Source organism: Meleagris gallopavo, chromosome 4 (genome assembly GCF_000146605.3).
Source record: "Meleagris gallopavo isolate NT-WF06-2002-E0010 breed Aviagen turkey brand Nicholas breeding stock chromosome 4, Turkey_5.1, whole genome shotgun sequence".
NCBI classification, from domain to species: domain Eukaryota; kingdom Metazoa; phylum Chordata; class Aves; order Galliformes; family Phasianidae; genus Meleagris; species Meleagris gallopavo.
In genome coordinates, this window is record NC_015014.2 from 39,429,351 (window position 1) to 39,450,608 (window position 21,258).

General features: G+C 39.5%; 1 protein-coding gene across 1 annotated transcript in view; it reads left to right on the forward strand.

The window, feature by feature from the left end:
- Positions 1-18,310, forward strand: part of MTTP (microsomal triglyceride transfer protein) — a 27,865-nt gene extending 9,555 nt beyond the window's left edge. The window contains exons 6-18 of the mRNA XM_003205751.4: positions 242-381; positions 1,258-1,408; positions 6,600-6,757; positions 7,587-7,755; positions 8,313-8,420; positions 8,767-8,979; positions 9,990-10,201; positions 10,855-10,952; positions 11,052-11,173; positions 11,725-11,952; positions 16,412-16,536; positions 16,860-17,030; positions 17,929-18,310. Coding sequence (XP_003205799.1) covers positions 242-381; positions 1,258-1,408; positions 6,600-6,757; positions 7,587-7,755; positions 8,313-8,420; positions 8,767-8,979; positions 9,990-10,201; positions 10,855-10,952; positions 11,052-11,173; positions 11,725-11,952; positions 16,412-16,536; positions 16,860-17,030; positions 17,929-18,097 — 2,064 coding nt within the window. The 3' untranslated portion in view covers positions 18,098-18,310. The remainder of the gene's footprint in view (positions 1-241; positions 382-1,257; positions 1,409-6,599; positions 6,758-7,586; positions 7,756-8,312; positions 8,421-8,766; positions 8,980-9,989; positions 10,202-10,854; positions 10,953-11,051; positions 11,174-11,724; positions 11,953-16,411; positions 16,537-16,859; positions 17,031-17,928) is intronic.
- Positions 18,311-21,258: the final 2,948 nt, after the last annotated feature.

A 21,258-nucleotide genomic window follows, 5' to 3' on the forward strand; every position in this document is an offset into this window, starting at 1 on the left:
TCTCATATTGAATTTGAAACACATGCTGACAAAATGAGTGGCTTGTGGCACAGGGAATTTGTGAAAACCTGGGAGTTCCTTGTTTGCAGTATTAGCTTGAGATGTCATCAACCCATGTGCACCCAGTTCATCTTGTTATATTTCATCGTGTACTTTGCTGTGATTTGGAACTGTGAGAACTTCTCCTGGTCTGCTGTTTATTTACCAGCCTTCCTTTGGTTTATTTTTTAATTACTTTCAGATTTTAGATGTCAGCACAAAAGCCACATCTGCCACAATTTATGTGCTGGAAGACAGTTTCATTAAATCCATTAAGGCGGAAGAGAATTACGTTTTCCTTCTGAATTCCCGACGAAAAACAGGTGCCAAAATAGTTTCAAAGTAAGTTGGGAAATTTGACTGTCATTGGTGGTAATAGGACTTATGGTTCAAGTCAGGTTACATATGTTTGTCTCACAGCTTTAAGATCTAAGGCTCTGAACTCTCTGGGTAGAATTTAGATCTCTTTTGTCTTCTTAGAGTACCTAGTCTGACTTTGATTAAAGGCTCTCCCATACTGCAAATAACAAATAATGGCACCCATAAGAAATGAATGAAAGCAGCTGAAACTGACCAAAACACTTTTAAAAACACATTACTTCTGTGGGAGTTATGTTTCTGCATCCTCTTCTTGCTAAGAAATACTCCAGGTGGATCTTTATTTCTATTATGTGAAAGTTCATAAGGATAGAAAAAAAAGTCTGCATAGAAAGGAAGCAGTAGTAAAAGTTAGATCTGTGCCTGACCCCAGATTCTAAAACACTGAAAGTTTGGAGCTAGTCATATAAGAGAAATTATTCAGGTATCTCCTTAGCATTATGCTATTAAAAACAAACAAAGAAAAAGCCCAAAAATTTTCAAAACCCCTCTTTTCAGATCTTGTTGTGAACAAATATATGAAATGTTTCATTAATGTGTATTAAACTGTATGGTTTACCAGAAACTATAGATCCATGCTTCAGAAAGTTTGCTGTTTTGCTGTTCAGGTATTTTATGGCACATTCCTTTAGCAGGAATCCTACCAGTATTAGGTATTTCTGTTACCTTAAAAAACCATAGACTTTACATGACTTGATCATTTTAAAGTGAGTCTGAAAAATCGTATCCTGTATTTTTGGTCTGTGAAGACTTCTGTTTGTTCATTTCCTCTACACAAGATTTCTGCGTTTCTTCAAAATGTTTAAGTTCTAATGGTGTTTTCAATGCATGGATGCACAGGCAGAGACTGGAACTGCAATCAGCAGAAGCTGGCCCTGGACTGATTGCTGGGAAGCACGTTGCCGGTGTTATCAAGACTCTGGACTCCAGTTACGTTTCAGTGCCACTAGTAGCAGAGACAGTCAAATCTGAATGCAAGAAATATCCCTCAGTAAGTAAATACAGACTCGTAGGATGTCAAGGTGGTTAGTTGAGCAAAACAAGAGGGAAATAGAAGTTTCTGTCCAAGTAGTCCACTAGAAGAGGTACCCAGGGTAGGGAGCACTGTAGTGATGCAATGGTGCTCCACCACGTGAGGGTATTTTAATAACTACCTCTAAAAATACCAGCCTTTTTGCTATCTTTCAAAGATTAAGTGTATTGTTTCTCAGACTACTAGGATATGCAACACTCTTCTGTTTTATTTCATCTTTGCCAAACTTGAGCTGGCAGAAACTTATTTCCTCTGGTTAAAGGGGTGGGAAATGACTACAAAGATGGGAGACCAGTGTTTATAGATAATTCTCTGCTCCTAGAAATTGAAGGTAGCCAGCCATTCCTTAGGCAGGGAATATATCTGCCTATTTTAACTGCTTGACCCTAAAGGAGGTCTTTTATTTAAAAGAATTTACAGGTACTTAATAAATATTTTTATATTTAAAAAATATATTGGGGCTTTAGTATTCTTGGCAAGTTCAATACTCTTCTCGTCTCTATCAGAATGAAAAAAAAAAAAAAAACCCTAACAAAAAAAGCAACCAAACTAAACTCCCAATTTTTTCATACCTAAACATTTAAACCTACAAAAAACTTTGTACTTCAAGAACCTACTTTTAATGCATCATCTTTTGTTTTACTGAAATACATAAATTATTAATCATAAATACTAACATGAATTGCTGCAGTGAGCAAGTGGTTTTGATGCTATTATCATTGTGGAATGAATTTAGGAGTGAAGGGAGTACTGAATTAAAGGCTGTCAATTTTTGATATGCAAGATAAAGCTTCTATTCAGCGCATATAACGTTGATCCTCAATTCCTTGTGAGAGCAAAAACCTTACTATATTGAAACTAGCTATTTGTGAGTAAAATTGTACTGCAAGAATTTATCTTGTCTAAAGCTTGTAGAGTTGTAGGGAAGATTAAAAAATAGATCACTGAAAATGAAATAGTAAATGATGCTGCATGCGTGCTGAAGCAGTTCTGAGTAGGGAACATCATGGGGTCTTAAACAGAGCAGGGACAGGTGCTCTTCCCCAGATTCTGCCCATCAGAGTTTGTGCTGTCCAATTTGTCACTTGGAACTCTGTTTGTCATAATGATTATAGAGATAATTTCCAGACCAAGTTAATAAACAGGGGGTACAATTCCAGACCACTGCCTGAGGACTGAGCTATAAACCTAATGGCACGATGAGAATGAAGTCTTGCTTTCTACTGTATTTTACAGTAACTGCTATGAAAAGATGGGGTCTATAAACAGAACGCTGTATCCAAAGCAGCAACATAACATTTGGTACTTATATATCATAGTATACATTAATGCCATGTTGACATGACATGTCCTGCAGATTTATGTTTTCATTACCATTTTCAAATCGTAACAAGTCTTGTCTCTAGTTATATGAATTTAGTAAAATAGCCATTACTATCCCCATTGCACAGGTGGCAGCACCAACTTCTGTGAGATTAATACCAACATCTCCATTTAAGTTTAGAGCTAGATTTACATTTAGACATCATCATAAAGCATGCTCTTTTCAGAAGAGTTCATGGCTCCTAAAAATGTCTTTATGCTCATGGTTCCTACAAGAAACAGGTGCTTGCCCCTTCTGCAATGGAGATTATTTTTGTTCTGTTTTGTGTTGACAACCTTTGAAAAGTTTGGCTCGGGGCTGTGTGTGCTTAGGCCCACAGGATAAGCCATGCAGTAGTTGACATGAGAAGCTGCTTCTCACTGCTCAAGTAATTAATGTAAAGAAGCAACATTTGTATTTGGAGCGTTCCCTTGTCTACTTGACATTGTTTTTAGTAGAAGGAAAAAGATTTGCTGGCAATTTGTGGTGAAGGTCTAAATACCAACCCAGTTGCTCATTATGTCCATCTCTATGCCATGCCCATGGAGTAGTGACACATCCTGATTGCTTACAGTCAGCTCCAGATGTATTTCACAGCACCCTGCTGGAGGGAGCACATCTTGGAGAAGGCAGGCTGATGAGTTTAGATGCAGTACTGCAGGGATACTAACGACCTACTACGCTAACGACCCGTGTAGCTGAGGTGTACCATATGGTCTCAATGTTGGCCCCAATTAACCTGAGGGAACTTTGCATAGGCTGGTAAGACACTGGCAGTCAGAATCAAGTCTTTCTCAATTTATGGCATCTCTGCTTGGCTTGAATTTTCCCAGAGTGCCCAGAACTGCTGTGATTTGATCAGAGAGAATCCAATTCCTGTCTGAGCTTTGGCAGATGTATGCACATGATGTGTGCATCTGAGCCTGAATCTCTGGCTTATTCAATCCAAACAGCTTGTTTTCCTGTTGTGAAAGTCAAAGTCCCTTGTTAAATTCAGCTGTGGATGTTGTTTTTTAAAGTCATGGTCACTTCAGGAAAAGGCAGCTGCTCCTTGTAGCAGTTGAGTGGTTAGAGAATCCCTAAAAGAAGACATGGTCTCCTGTCTTGTGTTCCTGAGCTAAGGGCTAAGCCAACTAAGAGCAGCCAAAAGAACTGAGCTCTGAACAGAAAAAAAATATGGGATTAATGAAGTTAGAGAAATTTTTCTGGGTGATGGTGCAACTTCAACAGAGAGAAGAGAAAGTGCCCCATATGTTTATCCAATTTCAGCTTATAATAGCCACACTGACCTTGGTGCTAAGCACTAATCACCAGTTGAGGTTAACAGACCCATCTGTGCCTCAGAACATGATCTCCTCCCAGCTGGTTATTAATCTCCAGGAAATATCTTATGTCTCAATCACTGTTGCCTAATTATTGTTTGTTACAGTTGATGGCAGTTGCACTCTATACTGCTGAATGATACTCCTGTTTGATGGTGGGTTCAAGTGTTATTGCCTAATACAAAACCCATGAAGAGGGGAAGTATTTTAGAGATCATATGGGTGCCTAGTGTTATTTCCCACTCAGGAAAACTGCAGTAAACACTCCTACAGAGAACAGCTGAGTTTTCACCAAGAAATGTTCTCGATAATTTGAGATAACGGAGGCACAGGCAAGTGAGAGAGGAAAGGTCAGAATACCTGCACCAGTTTCTTATGGGAGTGCAGCTGGAAGGATAGATACAGGTGCTTTGGCATCATGTTGGCTCATGCAAGTCAGAAATATAACTGGTGACAACAGACAAGGAGAAGGCTAAGGTACTCAACACCTTTTTTTTGCCTCAGTCTTCTCTGATTAACTGCTCATCACACAGCCCTTGAATGATTGGTTTGGAAGGAGGGGACTGGAGAAGCAATGTCCCTCACGCTGTGAACGAAGATCAGATTTGCTCACCAAGACACACTCAATGATATTTGAAAAGTCGTGGAAATCAGGTGAAGTCCCTGGACTGGAAAAAAGGCAACATCACATCTATTTTTAAGAAGGATAAAAAGGATGACCCTGGGAACTACTGACTTGTCAGTCTCACGTCTTGCCAGGAAAGGTCATGGAACAGATCCTCCTGGAAGCTAAGCTAAGGCACATGGAAGGCAGGGAGGTGATATGGAAGAACCAGCATGGCTCCACCAAGGGCAAGTCCGGCTTGACCAACCTAGTGGCCTTCTATGATGGTGTCACTGCATCAATGGACAAGAGAAGAGCCACTGATGTCATCTATCTGGACTTCAGTAAGGCCTTTCATGTGGTACCCCACAATATCCTTCTTTCCAAATCTGAAAGATATGAATTTGATGGGTGAACTGTTTGATGGACAAAGAACTGCCTGCAGGATCGAGTCCAGAGAGTGGTGGAAAATGTCTCAATGTCTGGATGAAGATCACTGACTCCAGTGACTTTATGAATTACATCAACAGTGGGGTTGAGTGCACTCTCAGCAAGTTTGCAGATGACACCAAGCTGGGCGGAGCAGTTGACACGCCCAGGGGTCAGGATGCCATCCAGAGGGACCTAGACAGAATTGAGCAGTGGGCCCAGGAGAACTTCATGAGGTTCAACAAATACAAGTGCCAGGTCTGCACTTGGGCCAAGGCAACACCGACTATCAATACAAGCTGGGGAATGAAAGGATTGAGCACAACCCTGCCAAGAAGGACTTGAGGGTATTGGTGGATGGCAAGCTGGACATGAGCCAGCAGTGTGCCCTTGCAGCTCAGAAAGCCAACTGTAGCCTGGGCTGCATCAAAAGAAGTGTGGCTAGCAGGTTGAGGGAGGTGATCCTGCCCCTCTACTCTGTGCTGGTGAGGTCTCACCTGGAGTACTGCATCCAGATGTGGAGTCCTCAGCATAGAATAGACATGAACATGCTGGAACACATCCAGAGGAGGGCCACAGAAATGATCCAAGGGACAAAACACCTTTCCTATGAGACAGGCTCAGAGAGCTGAAACAGCCTGGAGAAGAGGAGGCTTCAAGATGACCTGTTAGTGGCCTTTTAGTACCTAAAAGAGAGCTCCAAGAAAGAAGGGGACAGACTCTTTAGCATGGTCTGTGGTGATAGAACAAGAGGAAACAGTTTCAAAACAAAAGAGGGGAGATTTGGGTTGGATATAAGGAAAAAGTCTTTTACAGTGAAGATGGTGAGGCAGTGGAACAGGTTGCCCAGCCCAGAAATGTGGTAGAAGCCTTGTCCCTGGAGACACTGAGGGCCAGGCTGGATCAGGCTCTGAGCAACCTGATTGAGCAGTGGATGTCCCTTTTCTTTGCAGGAGAGTTGGACTACGTGACCTATACAGATCCCTTGCAAATCTATGGATTCTATGATTCTATGTAGCATGAGGAATAAATACAGCAACAACATACAAAGAAGCAGAAACTTATTCTGATATCTTCTTTCCTACCATTTTGTACACTTACCACAAATCCTTTCATATCTTATGCAGTTTTATGAATAAGAAATTGAAATTACTTATGGGGCATTTACTCCTGTTCCACACAAACCACTTCAGAAATTATGTTGTAACAAAATATGATTAACTTATAAAATGGTGATTGTCCATCTCCTACTTTAAAAAAACTGACTTAAAAGAAAAAGGTAACAAAAGACAAACATCATACATATCAGAAAGCACAGTGAATTTACAAAAGAAAAAAAGTCAGCTTATTCCAACGACAGTCTAACCAATCACATTTTGTTCCAAACCCGATTGCACTGAGAGATTTGACAAAATATGAATTATTTTGCAGCTTTCTGAACACTGGAAAAGCATCAAAGAACACATGCATCCTGAAAAACTTTCCAAAGCTGAAGCAGCAAGAAGTTTCTTATCCTTCATTCAGAACACCAGAAAAGCTACAAAAGAGGAGATACTTCAGATTATTAAAACCGAAAGTAAAGAACTCCTGTAAGTCATCGTGAATAAGCTTTCAAAGTGTTTAAGTTACTTAAACCTGCAGAAGAGCAAGTTACACGCAAACAAGTTCAGTTCTGGTAACTTTCTAAGAATACAAAAACAGAATTCAGTACCATCTACAGGAAAATAAGAGTTTTTTTTGTTTGCTTGTTTTAAATCTGTGCTATTTGCAGCACATTATTTGGCCACTAAGAGTATAATTACAACACAAGGCAAACATGCTTTGTAGCTTAGCCTTCAGTTTCTCATCCCTGTTGCTAGTTCTGGAACACTCTCTAATTTGTTCTTGGCTTTCCCATTGGTTGCCTTCACATGCAAATACACCAGAGAAGGGGGTGGTCCATGCCTGAATACTGTCCTTAGATTGGAGTTTGTGTGACCAGCATGTGCATCTAAACTTGGGAGTTGAAAATCATTTCTGAGTACCGCTGCGCATTCAGCATCTTTCAAGCAAATTATAGCAGTTTACAACAGAAATAATAAACCTGTGAGTAACTCAGGAACCATAGAAGGTTGTGTAGAAGCTTGTTCTTCTTAAGTTGCCAATCATTTCAGTTGAAATATAAATCAGAAAAAAAGAATTTTTAACCTTATCCTGTATTTGCATAAGTTCAAATACTTTTATCCATGGATAAAAGTCTATCTGCTATTTTGATAAGGAAGCATTCAGGGACATGATTTTTGCCAGAAATTGTAACAAGTTCTGTATTTTACCTGGAATGAATAGATCTGTCAGCACACTAACTTATTTCCATATGCAGCAAAATCCTTTCAGTATTTTCTAGGTCATTATAATAAGTTAATTTCCACATCTTTGTAGTCCACAGATAGTGGATGCCATAACCTCTGCTCAGACGCCAGCATCACTGGAAGCCATACTGGAGTTTCTTGACTTTAAGGATGCAAGCACTTCCATTCTGCAGGAGCGATTCCTATATGCCTGTGGATTTGCTTCTCACCCCAGTGAAATGCTCCTGAGAACTTTAACTGTAAGTCAAGTGTGTCAAAACAGATACAATGAAGTTATTACTTTGAGCCTCATCGCTCTCAAAAGGGGAAGGGAAGGAAAAAGGACTGCTTCCAGTTTTCCTCATTACCCCTTCCAAGGTTTCCTCGAAGTGTACCAGGAACTTATATCCTGGAAACACATACACTTTGTAAAATCCAGACAAAAAGTCTATTTACTTTGTAAAATATTACCAGCATCTACTACCTGGAAAACAACGTTATTCTGAGTGTTAGCAGAACAATTAGAAATGAAAAGCCTTAACAAAGTCCTGCCACCATTTAACATTCCTTTTCTAGAAATCAAAGCAAAACAAGGCCTCAAAGTGACTTCTGCTATTTGAGACACTAAATGCAGCTGGAGGGAAAAAGGGCACTCTATTATATGTAATGACAGCCCAGTGCTCTACTTAGCCTGAGCCCAGGATGTTAGTAATCACTGCCTCTGTGTTGCACTAATACCCACAGTCATCCTGCTACATGAGTGTCATGTGGTACATACTTCAACAGTGGGACTAACAGTGTTGCTTTTGCCTAACAGTCAAAGTTCAAGGGTGATATTGCAAATGAAGAAATCAGAGAAACTCTTGTCATTGTCATGGGAGCGCTCATCCGAAAGCTGTGTGACAGAGAAGGCTGCAAGCTTCCGGTAAATATTTGCTGTTCGCTGAATTCTGGTCTGCAGCACCCATGAGCAGACCCTGCCAATGTTACTGGGAAAGCATGAGGGACACATGCAGCATATTCCTCCCTGTTTTAATATAAGCCCATAAATTCCTGAGTTTAAGAAACAGAGTAATTTTTTTAACCATCTGTTTTGCCAGCTTTTTACTTTAATCTAATGTCTTCCAATTCCTGTGGATTATTCCCAATTTTCCCTCGTTTAACAAAACTTTTACTTTCTGCCTAGCCTGTCAGCTCTGCTGCTCCTGTTTTTCAGGGGGAAGGAGGTGGAGTTATGACAACCACTTAAATATGCTGTTTATTTTCTTCAGGCTGTTGTAGAAGCCAAGAAGTTGATTCTAGGTAGATTGGAAAAACCTAAGAAAGATGACAATGTGAGGATGTACCTGTTGGCACTGAAGAACGCACTCCTTCCCGAAGCAATTCCACTGCTTCTGAAGTATGCAGAGTCAGAAGAAGGGCACATCAGCAATGCTGCTGTTACCACCTTACAGAGATACGATCCTTCTTTTCTCACCAACGAGGTAAGGAAATACACTGCCCAAGAAAAGAAGTGCAAGAGACTGTATTAATGAAAGTATAATTAACAGAATACATTTGTCAGTCTCACTCTTAAAGATGACCCCACATATGTTTTTCTGGGAAATTACTACATGTGCTTCATTTCTAGCCAGAAAACTCTGTGCATTTTTGTTTGCTAAATCCCAGCTTTCAGCCTACCAGTGCTACTTAACCTTTGGATCCAGAGTCAGATGCAACCATTAAAGATGGGAGGAAATCTGCAGGGCAAATTGGAGCTTCCTTTGCAAGGGAGCTGCCTCCTCTGTGAAATGGAGGAGACATTAGAGACAGATAGGAACATATGCAACCCCCGCTCTTGTGCTTTCACATTACCCAGGAGAATAGATGATCTATGAAAAGGGTGAAATAGCTGCAGCCCACAGTGGTAAGAGAGGTGATTCAAAATAGCAGAGGTCCCGCTTCTGCTGCGTTACCCTGCAGCCCATTTCATATCTGCTGGAATTGTCAGGGTGCTGCCCTGGCATTGCACATATCAGAGGCCACACGGCTCTCCATGTAACAAAGATGACCCATAAACTTGTCAGGGATGTAGGCCCACCACAAGTGCAAACAAGGAAGTGAACATTGCAGGATATTTTTTTTTTTTTTTAATCTTAATATATCTTTCCTTAACAGTCAAGTAAGTCTTTCTCTGGATCTTATTACTGATGTAGTATTTTGATCTTAGTACTCCCATTTATTTACAATCCTGCTGTCATAGTGTGGAAGACTGTATTTGAACTGCAGCTGAGAGCATAGCAGATATCCATTTCTACATTTGGGCACTGAGCTGAACATGTCTCATGCGTTCCAGAAGGGCCACGAAGAATGGAGAGCTGAAAATATATCCTAATATATTAGTCTTAGCTATAAACAAAGCTTAAGATGATATTCTAAATGAGATTCTAAGCTTTACTTTGCTCAGTCATCTATGTGAGTTGAGCACTGACTGAACAATCTGCTTCCTCCCCAGGTGAGGAAAACAATGAATAGGATATACCACCAGAATCGTAAAGTCCATGAGAAGACAGTGCGAACCACTGCAGCTGCTATCATCTTGAACAGTAACCCATCCTACATGGAAGTGAAAAACATCCTGCTCTCCATAGGTGAACTGCCTCTGGAAATGAACAAGTACATGCTCTCCATAATCCAAGATATACTTCAGCTTGAAAAGCCTTCAAGGTACATTAAATTCTGTTTAAATAAATACATTGATTTCTTACATCTTTGTAGACACGTGAAAAACACAGGTTCTTATTAGTTACTCCTGTAAAATTTAAAGGCAGCATAAGAGAACACTTGACGTTTGTGCCACTTTTAGAATGGCTATTTCAGAGTTAACTTGTGCATTTCAATGACATTAATTTAACAGCTAGTTCCACTTTCAGAGGTACAAATTAGAATTAGGCATCTAACTTGCATTGCTGTAGGAAACTTCTCCTGTTGGTTGTAATTCTGTCCATTTGGTGGGACTCTTGCTTTTAGATTTTCAAAAACCAATGAACAAGAAAAGATATAAACATCAAAGTAGTAGAAAATAATCAAAGTATCTCTTCTGCTCAACAATATTAGTTTTCAAGCAAGACCTTCATTTGCTTGTCTTTCTATCTATGACTGCAGGAGTAGCTCAAATTGGAGAAGAAGCTCTCAGTTAGGAGAGAGTTAGAAGCATAAGTTTAATTTCTTTTCATGGGAAAATGAAAGAGTGAATTTCCCAGTAGGAAAGATGCCTTCTTAGATTTTATGTTTCTAAAGAAGAGTAGTACATTGTTAGAGTTATCATATCATTTTTGTGTCTATGTTCTTGTTTGTCTGTTTGTTTCAAAATACTACAGCAAAACAGTTCGGAAAGTTCTGAAGGACATGCGTGCTCATAACTATGAGCGCTTCTCCAAGCCAGGATCTTCCTCTGCTTACTCTGGCTATATTACACGTATGTAACCAGGAAACTGTCTTACAACCCTGCTTTTATCCCCAAACATCTGATTAAACCACTAGTTTAGTCACAGGTGCTTCTATCTTTTTAATTAAGGTGGTCCTGATATATCATCCACGTACAGCCTAGACATCCTCTATTCAGGCTCTGGCATCTTAAGAAGAAGCAACTTGAACATCCATGTTTTTGACAAAAATGCTCAACTTCATGCTGGACAGGTAAAACAGCCACACTGTACTAAAAAAATAAGCCCATATGTGGGCTTCTTCTTAGAACTCCTTAATTTAGTTAATGCTTAAGACTGTAAAGTTTGCTGCAGTGGCCAGATAACAGTCCACAAAAAGGAAAAAAATTGCAGCAGACAATAATAAACCCCTTTGAATCAGAGATTTAAATGAGATATCTCCATTTTGGCATTTTATGAAAGTTGGCAAGTGCCTTCAATATTATAATCCTCCTAAATTTCTACAGGACAAAAATTGCACCGAAAATTTTTGTGTCTATGGCATGTGTATGGAAAATGGTCACATATATAAAAGGAAAACATGATTGAAAGTAAGATTGCGCTTGTGGGCAAAGTGAGATTATTTTATTTTCCGTTATTCTAGTTGCTACACCTTGTTCCCATAAGTCATAACCTCATAATTTTTAACCTACAACTAAATAAATTAGAGTTAGGCTTTTAGGCATTAAGAAAACATGCATGATTGTTATTAGCCTGTATTAGGCAGAGTGTTTTCACTGATTCTGCACCACTGTTACTTCTTAGGTGGTGATTGAAGCTCAAGGTCTAGAGACCATAATAGCTGCAACTCCTGATGAAGGCGAGGAAAACTTGGACTCCTTTGCTGGCATGTCAGCCATTTTGTTTGATATCCAACTCAGGCCAGTTACATTTTTCCAAGGCTATGGTGATTTAATGTCTAAAATGCTCTCAGCAACGGGAGATCCCATTAGCGTCGTGAAAGGACTTATCCTCCTGACAGACTACTCACAGGTACTAATAGCATATTTTTGCTTCTTTTTCTGTCTCTTAAAAAGAAATACTCTGTCTTCCACGTAGAGCATCTTATTTTCCCGTTCTAATGTCAATAAATTTGATCAGTGCTATGTAGGCTTCTCTTATATGGGAGAAATAGAAAAGTTATAAATATGAAAGGCAAGAACGAAACTACATAAAAAGCTATCTAGGACAATGGTGGGAACAGATATCATTCTAGAAAACACAGTAACACTGACTAAAACCAAATCCAACTGTGAAAATGCTAGAGTAGAAAACTCATATTCCTATCAGCTGTTGTCTCCTCTCCAACAGTTTCTTGTTTACTCTAAGTTTTACTCTTCAAAAATTGTCCAAAGATCTTACATGCAATGAGGCAATAACTGTCAGATCATGAATTAATGAATCACCAGTAGTCCAGTTTTCCCAGCTAACTCACCTTCAAAGAACATTGCTACGAGGTACAAATTTCATATGCTTACAGCCAGGCTAAAACAAGAATTAAAATGGATATTACAAAGTTTTTGTATAATTGTCACCTCAAGTGATCTGTTCTTTTTACGCCTAAATATAGACTCATATACAAATATAACCAACCACATCTAATATTATTGGAGGACTAAGTGTCTAGACATGTTAAAGTGCAGTGCCAGAATTTGGTTTGATATTTCTGCTCATTCCAAACAAGCATCACCTTAGAACTTGTAGATTTAACTGTAACATGGGGCTCAAGAAATGTTTCAAACTTCACTCCATGAACTGGGGTATTCAGAGAACTGCTCGACTTTGGGATTATTACTGGCAATATGACTTATATGCCAAAGTGCAGAGAGACAACCTTGTTACCTGGCAGATGGTTGTTCATTCTTGGCGAAAGAAAATGCCAAAAGCAGATGAAGAGAAAACACTCCAATCAAAGTGACACATAAACATGCCTTGCACATAACATCTTTCCTCATCCTGAACCCAGCTCAGCCACTTTACAAGGGTATCATAAGTCTAGAGATCTTCCCAGGTAATGCAGAAATTGTCAAACTAAAGCTCATTCCAATAGCAATCTCACACACAGATTAAGGGGCAAATCTTTATCATGGCCTGTTTAACAAACAGGCTGCAGAGACGAGAAAGATGATCATATGAGCATGGTGTTTACAGAACTAAATATTTCCATCTGCTGTGCATGCATCAAGCTCCATACATACTCTGGCAGAATCAGCTGGCTGAACACCCCAAGAGCTCTGCCACTCTTCATCTTCAGAGAACCTCATAAAAGTCTGGAGCACATCAGTGCTGGGACTACATGCCATTTTTAGCAGTATCACAGCGTATCATTTTCGGTCAGCCACCGATTCTCTGGAAGTCTGGGCAGCTCCATGATTAGATAGGATCCCACCCTTTCTCCCTTCAGTTGCCACTAGCAGAGTTGCTGCCTAGGTCTCTTAGGATCAGTCGACACAACCAAAAGTGAGCATTTACAACCAGAAAGGCACTTGTTCTTTCCTCTAGGCCCACAGAGGCAAAAATCGCTTAAAACACCACTGAACACAGCTTTGGGCTGAGTGACTCTTTAAACATAATGTGTTTTTCTAAGAATGGTTTAACATTGACATTCCAGAACAGCATCAACATCAGCTGTGTTTGGATTGTTACATATAGCCCATTGAAGCTTCATTAGAAATGCTTCTACCTGGCAAAGCCTTTAACCACGACTACAGCTGAACCAGAAATCACTGTTAGGCTGGAAGTATATATGACATAATACTGGAACTGAGGAAAAACAGTGCAAGAGAGCCATAGTAAAACTAGCTTCTTGATGGTTGAGTACTGCCTCCACTTACCCTCACCATGCTTGACCAGAATACAAGCCCTCTTACAAACTCATACTGTATGCAACCAAGACAAATCTGGATTTATCTTCTATCAGAGATGAAAAGTAGGCATGTGGAAAAGTGCTTGCTCTGTGACACCACAACTCAGTGTGCCACAGCCAGCCACAGTGTTGATTTCGGCATAGGCCAAAAAACATACATAAGGTAGGGACAGTGCAGTTGAAACCAAGCGGTACAAGGATGGCTTGGAAGCCAAGACTTGAGCGTAAAAACAGAGACATTGAATTGTCTGAAAATAACTTATTTAATACTTTGTCATTATTGCAACAGAGCAGCATGATTTTTGAGAAAAGTTACTTTTAAATACTAGAGAAGTTAATGTTTGTGAGGATCATTTTGCACAGCAAGACCAAAACAGATGTATACTTACAGTGCTGTAAAATCTATTAAATAAGTTCCTCCTTAACTTTACAGCTGCAGTAATCCTGGTAGACACACTTCACGGAGAGGTGATTTCCAAGATTTTATGCTCCTGCCCACTGTCTGTAACGTCTTTTCTCACATAACTCAAGGCAGTGTTTTACAGCCATTGCTAGCTGTCACAGCACAGTCTGACAGCTAAGAATAACAGTCCAAAAGCTATCATTGCCTCTATAAAATAAACAACTCTCATAAAACTGTATTTGAGACTCTAAAGTCACCTGCATTAAGTTTAGCATGTTAATATTTCTCCTAGGCAACACACTTGCCAAAGGCACAGAGAAATTAAATACTTTACTAATAGATCAGAGAAACCATTCAAAAGCCAGACCCCAGTGGAAGATAGCCAGGTCTCAAAGAAGTGCCTTTTCCAGCAGTCCCTGGGCAGTTGAGCTATCAGTACAAAATATAAAGAAACTTTACTGAAACAAACTATATCAGCATCTTAAACAGCAACTAGCTACTAATTCCAATATTTCAGGTGACATTTTCCACTGTAAATGACACACAAAGCTTAAAATAGGAAGGGACAGAAAAAAATATTGCCCCTGAGAAGGCTAGGTCCCTGTGATTTACACCTCCCATCAGCCTGGCCTGGATTTGCGCATGAGGCAAAGGACAGTGCTGACCTCTAAATTAGGACATAGATGAACTAGTAAAACATAAGAGCAGTGCTCCCTGGATTCATTACTGGTTTCAATGACAAACTTGACTTCACTCTAGCTGAAGGTCTGGGGAATTTAATGCCTTTAAAGAATTCAAGTTGTGTAGCATTGCAAGCCAGTTGTACTTTTACATTCTTAGATGCAATTTGACAATGCATTTTAAAATATCTGCTGCTCTGGCTGTGCATATGTATCTCTGTCAGAATGTATTCTGTTACCTACCTCACTCATTAACAACTACTGACCAATTCAATCCTTATTAAAAGAGAAGTAAAATAAAGCGGTGCTTATTGCCATATCTAAACAGACTAACAAGGATTTTTTAATTAACTCAGAAAGTATTCTTTCCCTATTTCCAATATATAGAAAAACAGCTTTTGCTTTTGGAAGGACAATTACTCCCAAGCCATGGTTTTTACCTGTGCAAAAGTAAGAAATAAGAGCACGCAGTGTCTCTAGTGAGCATGGTCATACTGGATTTGTAAGCAATAGCCAGCCAACTACATTCTTGTTTTCAATCTCAAGCCCGCTTCAGCAGCAATTGACTACTAAGTTGGCTCTACTAAAGAGACTGTTTACCCTAAAAAGAAAAGTAACTATGAAAACTACCACAGTTCTGAAAGTCCTTGATTATAGAAGGAAAACTTCAATATTGAATAAGGCCTCACCGGCTGCTACTCCCTGCTATAGGGGTTTGGATAACAGACTGTACCTGCTGCTTCTTTCTTGAACCTTCAGAAAGCCTTAGCTGGAACCACTAAACTACTGGGTAGCTAGGAGGAGAGAGACTTTTAAGGTGCCTGAACATCAAAAAGAGGGAGGAAATTAGGTATTCACACACCTGCAAATGCCTGCAGCTGATGAGAATGCTACAGACACACAATCCGTGGGATGAGAGACAACCAGCTGGCAGAGAGGAAGCAGTGTCCTTGTGTGTGAGTGACATGATCAGAATGATTTTTTCCTGAATTCGTGGCTCTTGTAAAACAGTGAATTAATCCCTTCTTAGGGAAGGAAAACAGCTATATAAAGTGAGTTAGATTGCCAAGCAAAGTGAATTTTCAAATCCTGTCTGTGTGTCAAAATTTGAAAATAATGAGTTGCTGTCTCCCTGAGCTATAGTTGCTTCAAAATTGATTGCACATGGTAGGTTTCCAACCCAGTCACAGAGGTTTCAAGAAGCTATAATCATACTTGATAGTTGATGGAAAATGCATTAAATGCAAATTACCAATGGCAAATAAGGTGCATTAACTTACGGCCTTGGCCAGCTAGCCACTGAAGCTGTAATTCATACTACCTTTGGGTATGCTGAAAAAGCCACACGACATTGCATCAATGCTGGGGCTGCAGAGAGGAGTTTGTTCTATGTGAGCTGGCCTCCCAGCAGAGCCTGCTGGCAGTAGTACAGAAGGCAGGATGGAAACCAGTAAGGTCTGCAGCCAGTAACAGGGATATACCCGTGCTTCCTCACACCTCCAGGAGTTCCAGCTGCAATCCGGACCAAGAGCAAGTGCAGACTTCCAAGGGGGCCTGGCCATTGACATCTCAGGAGGGATGGAGTTCAGCCTGTGGTACAGGGAGTCCAAAACCAACGTCAAGAACCGGTGAGATACCCCCCAGTGGGTGCTGTAGCTCTATGAAGTTCATGCTCCTCAGCTCTGGTAGTTACAGTCAGAAAAATGTAAATATAAAAGACCTTTCAGATGAGCTGAAATTAAAGAGCAGTTATGCGTATGGAGAACACTGGTAGTTCTCTTTTACCCCCTCACTTGGGAAATGTCAGTTCCTAATAATCTCTTCTAAATTTATATACATTTACCTGAAACAGGCTCCTCTGAGGGCAGATCTAGTGTAAGCTAGAGTGTTTGCAGTTTATCTCCTTATTGATGTGTTTTGAATTAATTGCAGTGCCTGAATTTATTTGCAGGATAGCCATGTTTGTAGCTGGTAATGCTGAGGTGGATTCCTTCTTTCTAAAAACTGGTATGGAAACCACTTTGGAAATTGAAACAGCATTAGACTTTATCTCCACGGTGCAGTTTTCACAGTACCCCTTCTTAGTCTGTATGCAGATGGACAGAGTTGGCTCTCCTTTCAGGTAAGAACTAACAGGTACAATTTATGGGGTGTACTTCCAGCTAGCTGCTCAATCTGGAATTTTTGGTGTTTGCAGCCATGGGAGATACACAACAGAGAGCAAATTTCAGCCTAACATAAGCAGGTGCAATACAGACTCTCAGACACACCAACTTCTTATTAACCTGTTCTTCCCTGTCCCTCACCTCTGAGATTCAGAAAGACTTTTGAGAAGATCACTACCTTGCTCTGAATGTGCACTTTTATCCAGTTTTCTACTTTGGTTTAACAAATCAACTAATTGATGTGAAGGACACTGGTCCCTAGAGTATGATCAGTTCTGATGGTGACCAGAAACACTGCTGGCAGTAGTTCTCTTTTCCACTAGCAAGAGAGTAAGTGCATAGCCACAAACGAGCTTACGATCTGCTATTTATTAGCATCAGTAAAGATGCCTCGTGTGTTGAGACCTCGTAATTGTTGTGTGCTGTATTATTTTGTTATGGTATCAGCTTTCCTGAGATCTAAACAACGGGATGATAAGGTGAAAGATGCCTTCCAGTAGCCAAAAGTACTAGCTGCATTGCCATGTGAGAAGCCTCGTTACTACCTCTTCCTAATCCCTATTTGCTAAGACCTAGAGGCAATAACATTTACTGAGCCTGTGCTGGATTTCCATAAAGTGTTTTCTTAATCAAAAGGTGGTAAGCCTGAGAGGAATTAAAGGACTTGAGGATGTCCAGGAAATCCTAAGAATCTGTTAAGTGTCTTAGTCTACAGATGCTAAAACATTGTTGGATTATACCCATACATTGTGGCAGTGTAACTTCGTACATAAAGTATTTGTCTCTAGTCTCACCTACAGGGCACAGTTTTGCATCAATTTGCTAATGCCGGACCACCACATTGTATCTTCACAGGCATTCTGTGACCAAGTATGAAAGCTTACCCTCTGGCAGACGATACACTGCAAGGAGAGGGAAAGCAGAAACGTTGGAAGGTTGTGAATACCCTCTCCATCAAGAAAACTCCAACATGTGCAGGAAGGTTTTCAGCACTGCATCTGACTCCTCAGGCAGCTGGTTTTGAAACAGGCACCTTGAGCTTTTGGTGTCCTGAATCCATGGCTCACTCGATGACTTAGGCTCGTATGTACCGTACTAACTTGGAGCTTGATCTTGCACTACTGCAGGTAATGGGAAATTTGCCATTGATTTCAACAGGCCAGGATCAGACTCCCAGTGTGTGCACAGTGTTTACATAATAACCTATATTTAAGACTTTTGTAAAAAAAAAAAGAAAGAAGAAGAAGGAAGGTAGGGCTAATAAAGACTAATTTGGTAGTTCTTTATTTGTACTTTTTGTGCCAAAAGCAAAGATAATTGCTCATTTTTCTTTTTTTAGAGAGTACAGCATTAGTCCATGTTTTTGACATGCAGTAAGAAAAATTATGATATATACAGACTGATTATTTATGAATATATTTGAAAATATTTGGGTGTTTTAGGCCTATGACCAATCCTTGTTGATATTGAAATAGAGTTAACATCCAGATGGAACCATGAATTCTTGGTTACTTAGTACTGCCTGTTTACAACAAAATGGGTTTTATTTTACATGATTTAAATGGATTTTTCCTTTTTTTTTTTAAGCAGTCTAGAACTTGCTTGTTATTATTTATTCTTTTTTTTTTTTTTTTTTTAAATTAACTTGCTATAGTTAAACACAATTGATTAAAAATGTGTGGTAGCATTTCCAAAAGTACTTACAGTTGCCTTAATTCTGTTCCAATTGAAATCAATGGTATAATTTCTGTACTTATCACCAGGAGCAGAATTAAGCTGACACCAACTGCTCTCCAAGGTTGCCTTCTGAAAATTTGCATTGTTGTATGTAATTGAGCCAGGCGTAGCTCAGAGAATGAGCACCCACTGAAGCAATTCTGAACTATGTGAATGAAAGGGTCCTGAAAGAAATTCGTTTCGAATGCATAGTGTAGCAAAGCCAGGGGAGAGACAACACTTCTTATTCTATGTAAGCTAGGTTCATATTTGAATGTAAAGTAGTTGTTGCTACTCATACAAGTTATCCAAATAAAATGACTTCTATTATAACCTTTTTGTTTGTTCCAGGAGAGCCTCACAAAAACTGTGGGGAAAAAAAATACATTTTACATTTGCAACAGTGTTGCAGATTAAGAAAGAATATCCCAGTATCCATCTAATTTAATTTTTACAGGACAAGATGTGTGAGTGCTCATGACAAAAAATAAAATAAAAAGCCAGAAGAAAACAAAAAGCCCACGGGTTGCCATGACAAAAATGTATTATAAGGATAAGATCTCAAGTATTTTCATGCTGTAAAAGACCAAGAGTGCCCAACCTGTAGAAATCAAACTATAAATGGCATGGATGAGTTGCTTGCTGTCTTTCCATGCTGACACAACTCTAGTCAAAACATAAATAAAACATGCAAAAATACAGTACAAAAAAAACTGCTTTGCTTTCATTCGTGGTTTTGTCTGTTATATTCTGGGGTGGGATACACTCCCAGGGGGAAGGAGTGGTTTTGATGGTGCAATAGGAACTATTTCATTCCCCACCACATAGAACACAACACAATCAAAAAGATGGTGGCAGGTCCAGCAGGTGGTGTAGACCCCAAGCAAGATGAACCACATGCATGAACCACATGACCTACCTGCTCCTCCTCCGTGTCAACATTTACCAGAGATAAAGTATTTTCTGATTACAAAAGTTAATCCAGCCATGGCCAAGTATGCCTCAACAACATCAAGTTCAATAACATCAAGTTTGTCTTTCTTTCAAATGAGCATGCACAGGTCTGCCTGACGTAAATACATTAAATCTCTTGGACATACCGATCTGTGTGTTTTATTTTTCTATTTACTCATCGACCCTCAGTACAGCTTCTTGAAAAATTGCAGGCTCATCTGCATTTCTGAAAGCAGCTCTTAGGACGATGAGCCTGAAAAGGTAATTTGGGGTCTTTCACAGCTTTAACTGCACCCCTCGAAACTAAATTATATGGAGCCTATTCTACTCTTTCAGAAGTGATAAACATCCTCGTGGCTACTCCTGGGTATGGCAGCAATACATTTGTGTCTGAAGTTATCTGACCCTAACAGCTGGACATAATGGGGATGCCAGAAGGGTCTTAGTCCAACAGCTGGGTAATGGAAGGCAATGGTTTACTTACGTGGGCTCCATAGCTACAGAAACAACAAAACTGATGGTCCTCTAAAATAAGGTGAAATTAATACATTGCTTAATCCTGCATTTGAAGAGAAAACACACTTAGGGATATAACCACAGCAAACGCTATGGATGCTTATCAAACCATGGAGGGTGAATGGCAAATATATTATATAACATACATTTTAACAACCTATTACATGTACTTTTAAATAATAGGTAATGGTAGCAACTGCAGATTATTTTATGCTGAAGTATACTGAAGAGCTAATGCTCAGTCCTTACCAATCAAAAGCCACTGACAGAACAAAACAATAATAATTCAGGAACTGGAATAATAATTCCAAAAATAACTCATTTGAAAAAAGAGACTGTGAAACTTTTCCCTGAGATTTTAAAAGACTAACAATTTTTAAAGATGTTTTTCACATACTCTTCAAACAGTACTTGAATTTCAGGATTCAGTTTCTTCCTCCACTCCTAAACATCTTGTGCACAGAGCAACATTGGAAGATCATTGATTTGGATGGCAGACTTCCTCCAAGATGGAGGCTCCATTTCTTCCATTAAATAATAATAAAAGGGCTCTGAGACATGTTGGAACAAAAAATTCAGTAAGCAAAACAAAGAGAAGCCTGTTCTCCTCTGCCAGATGAAGAAATAAACAGAACATGAAATGCAGTTCAGGTTTTTACTTAAATCCATGGGAATTATTATGAATTAACTCATCAATGCAGTTGGTTGTTCATTAAGACCAAACATCACGATTTTTGTAAATCATAAACAACTTGATCATAAGAAACTGCTAGTAAGATTTGTCCTTTCTTGACAACAGTGGACACTCCAATGTAAACAGGGATGAGCTCAAAATAGCAATCAGGCAAGCTGACAGCATCTTCCATTTGTTTTGTCAGTGAGAATGTGATCATCATATCAATTATTTTATTAAAATGAATCAATTATGACTGAATGACGCGAGCTGAACACACATTCAGCAGCTTGTACTTAGCCCTGATATCCAGGAAACATGCTACT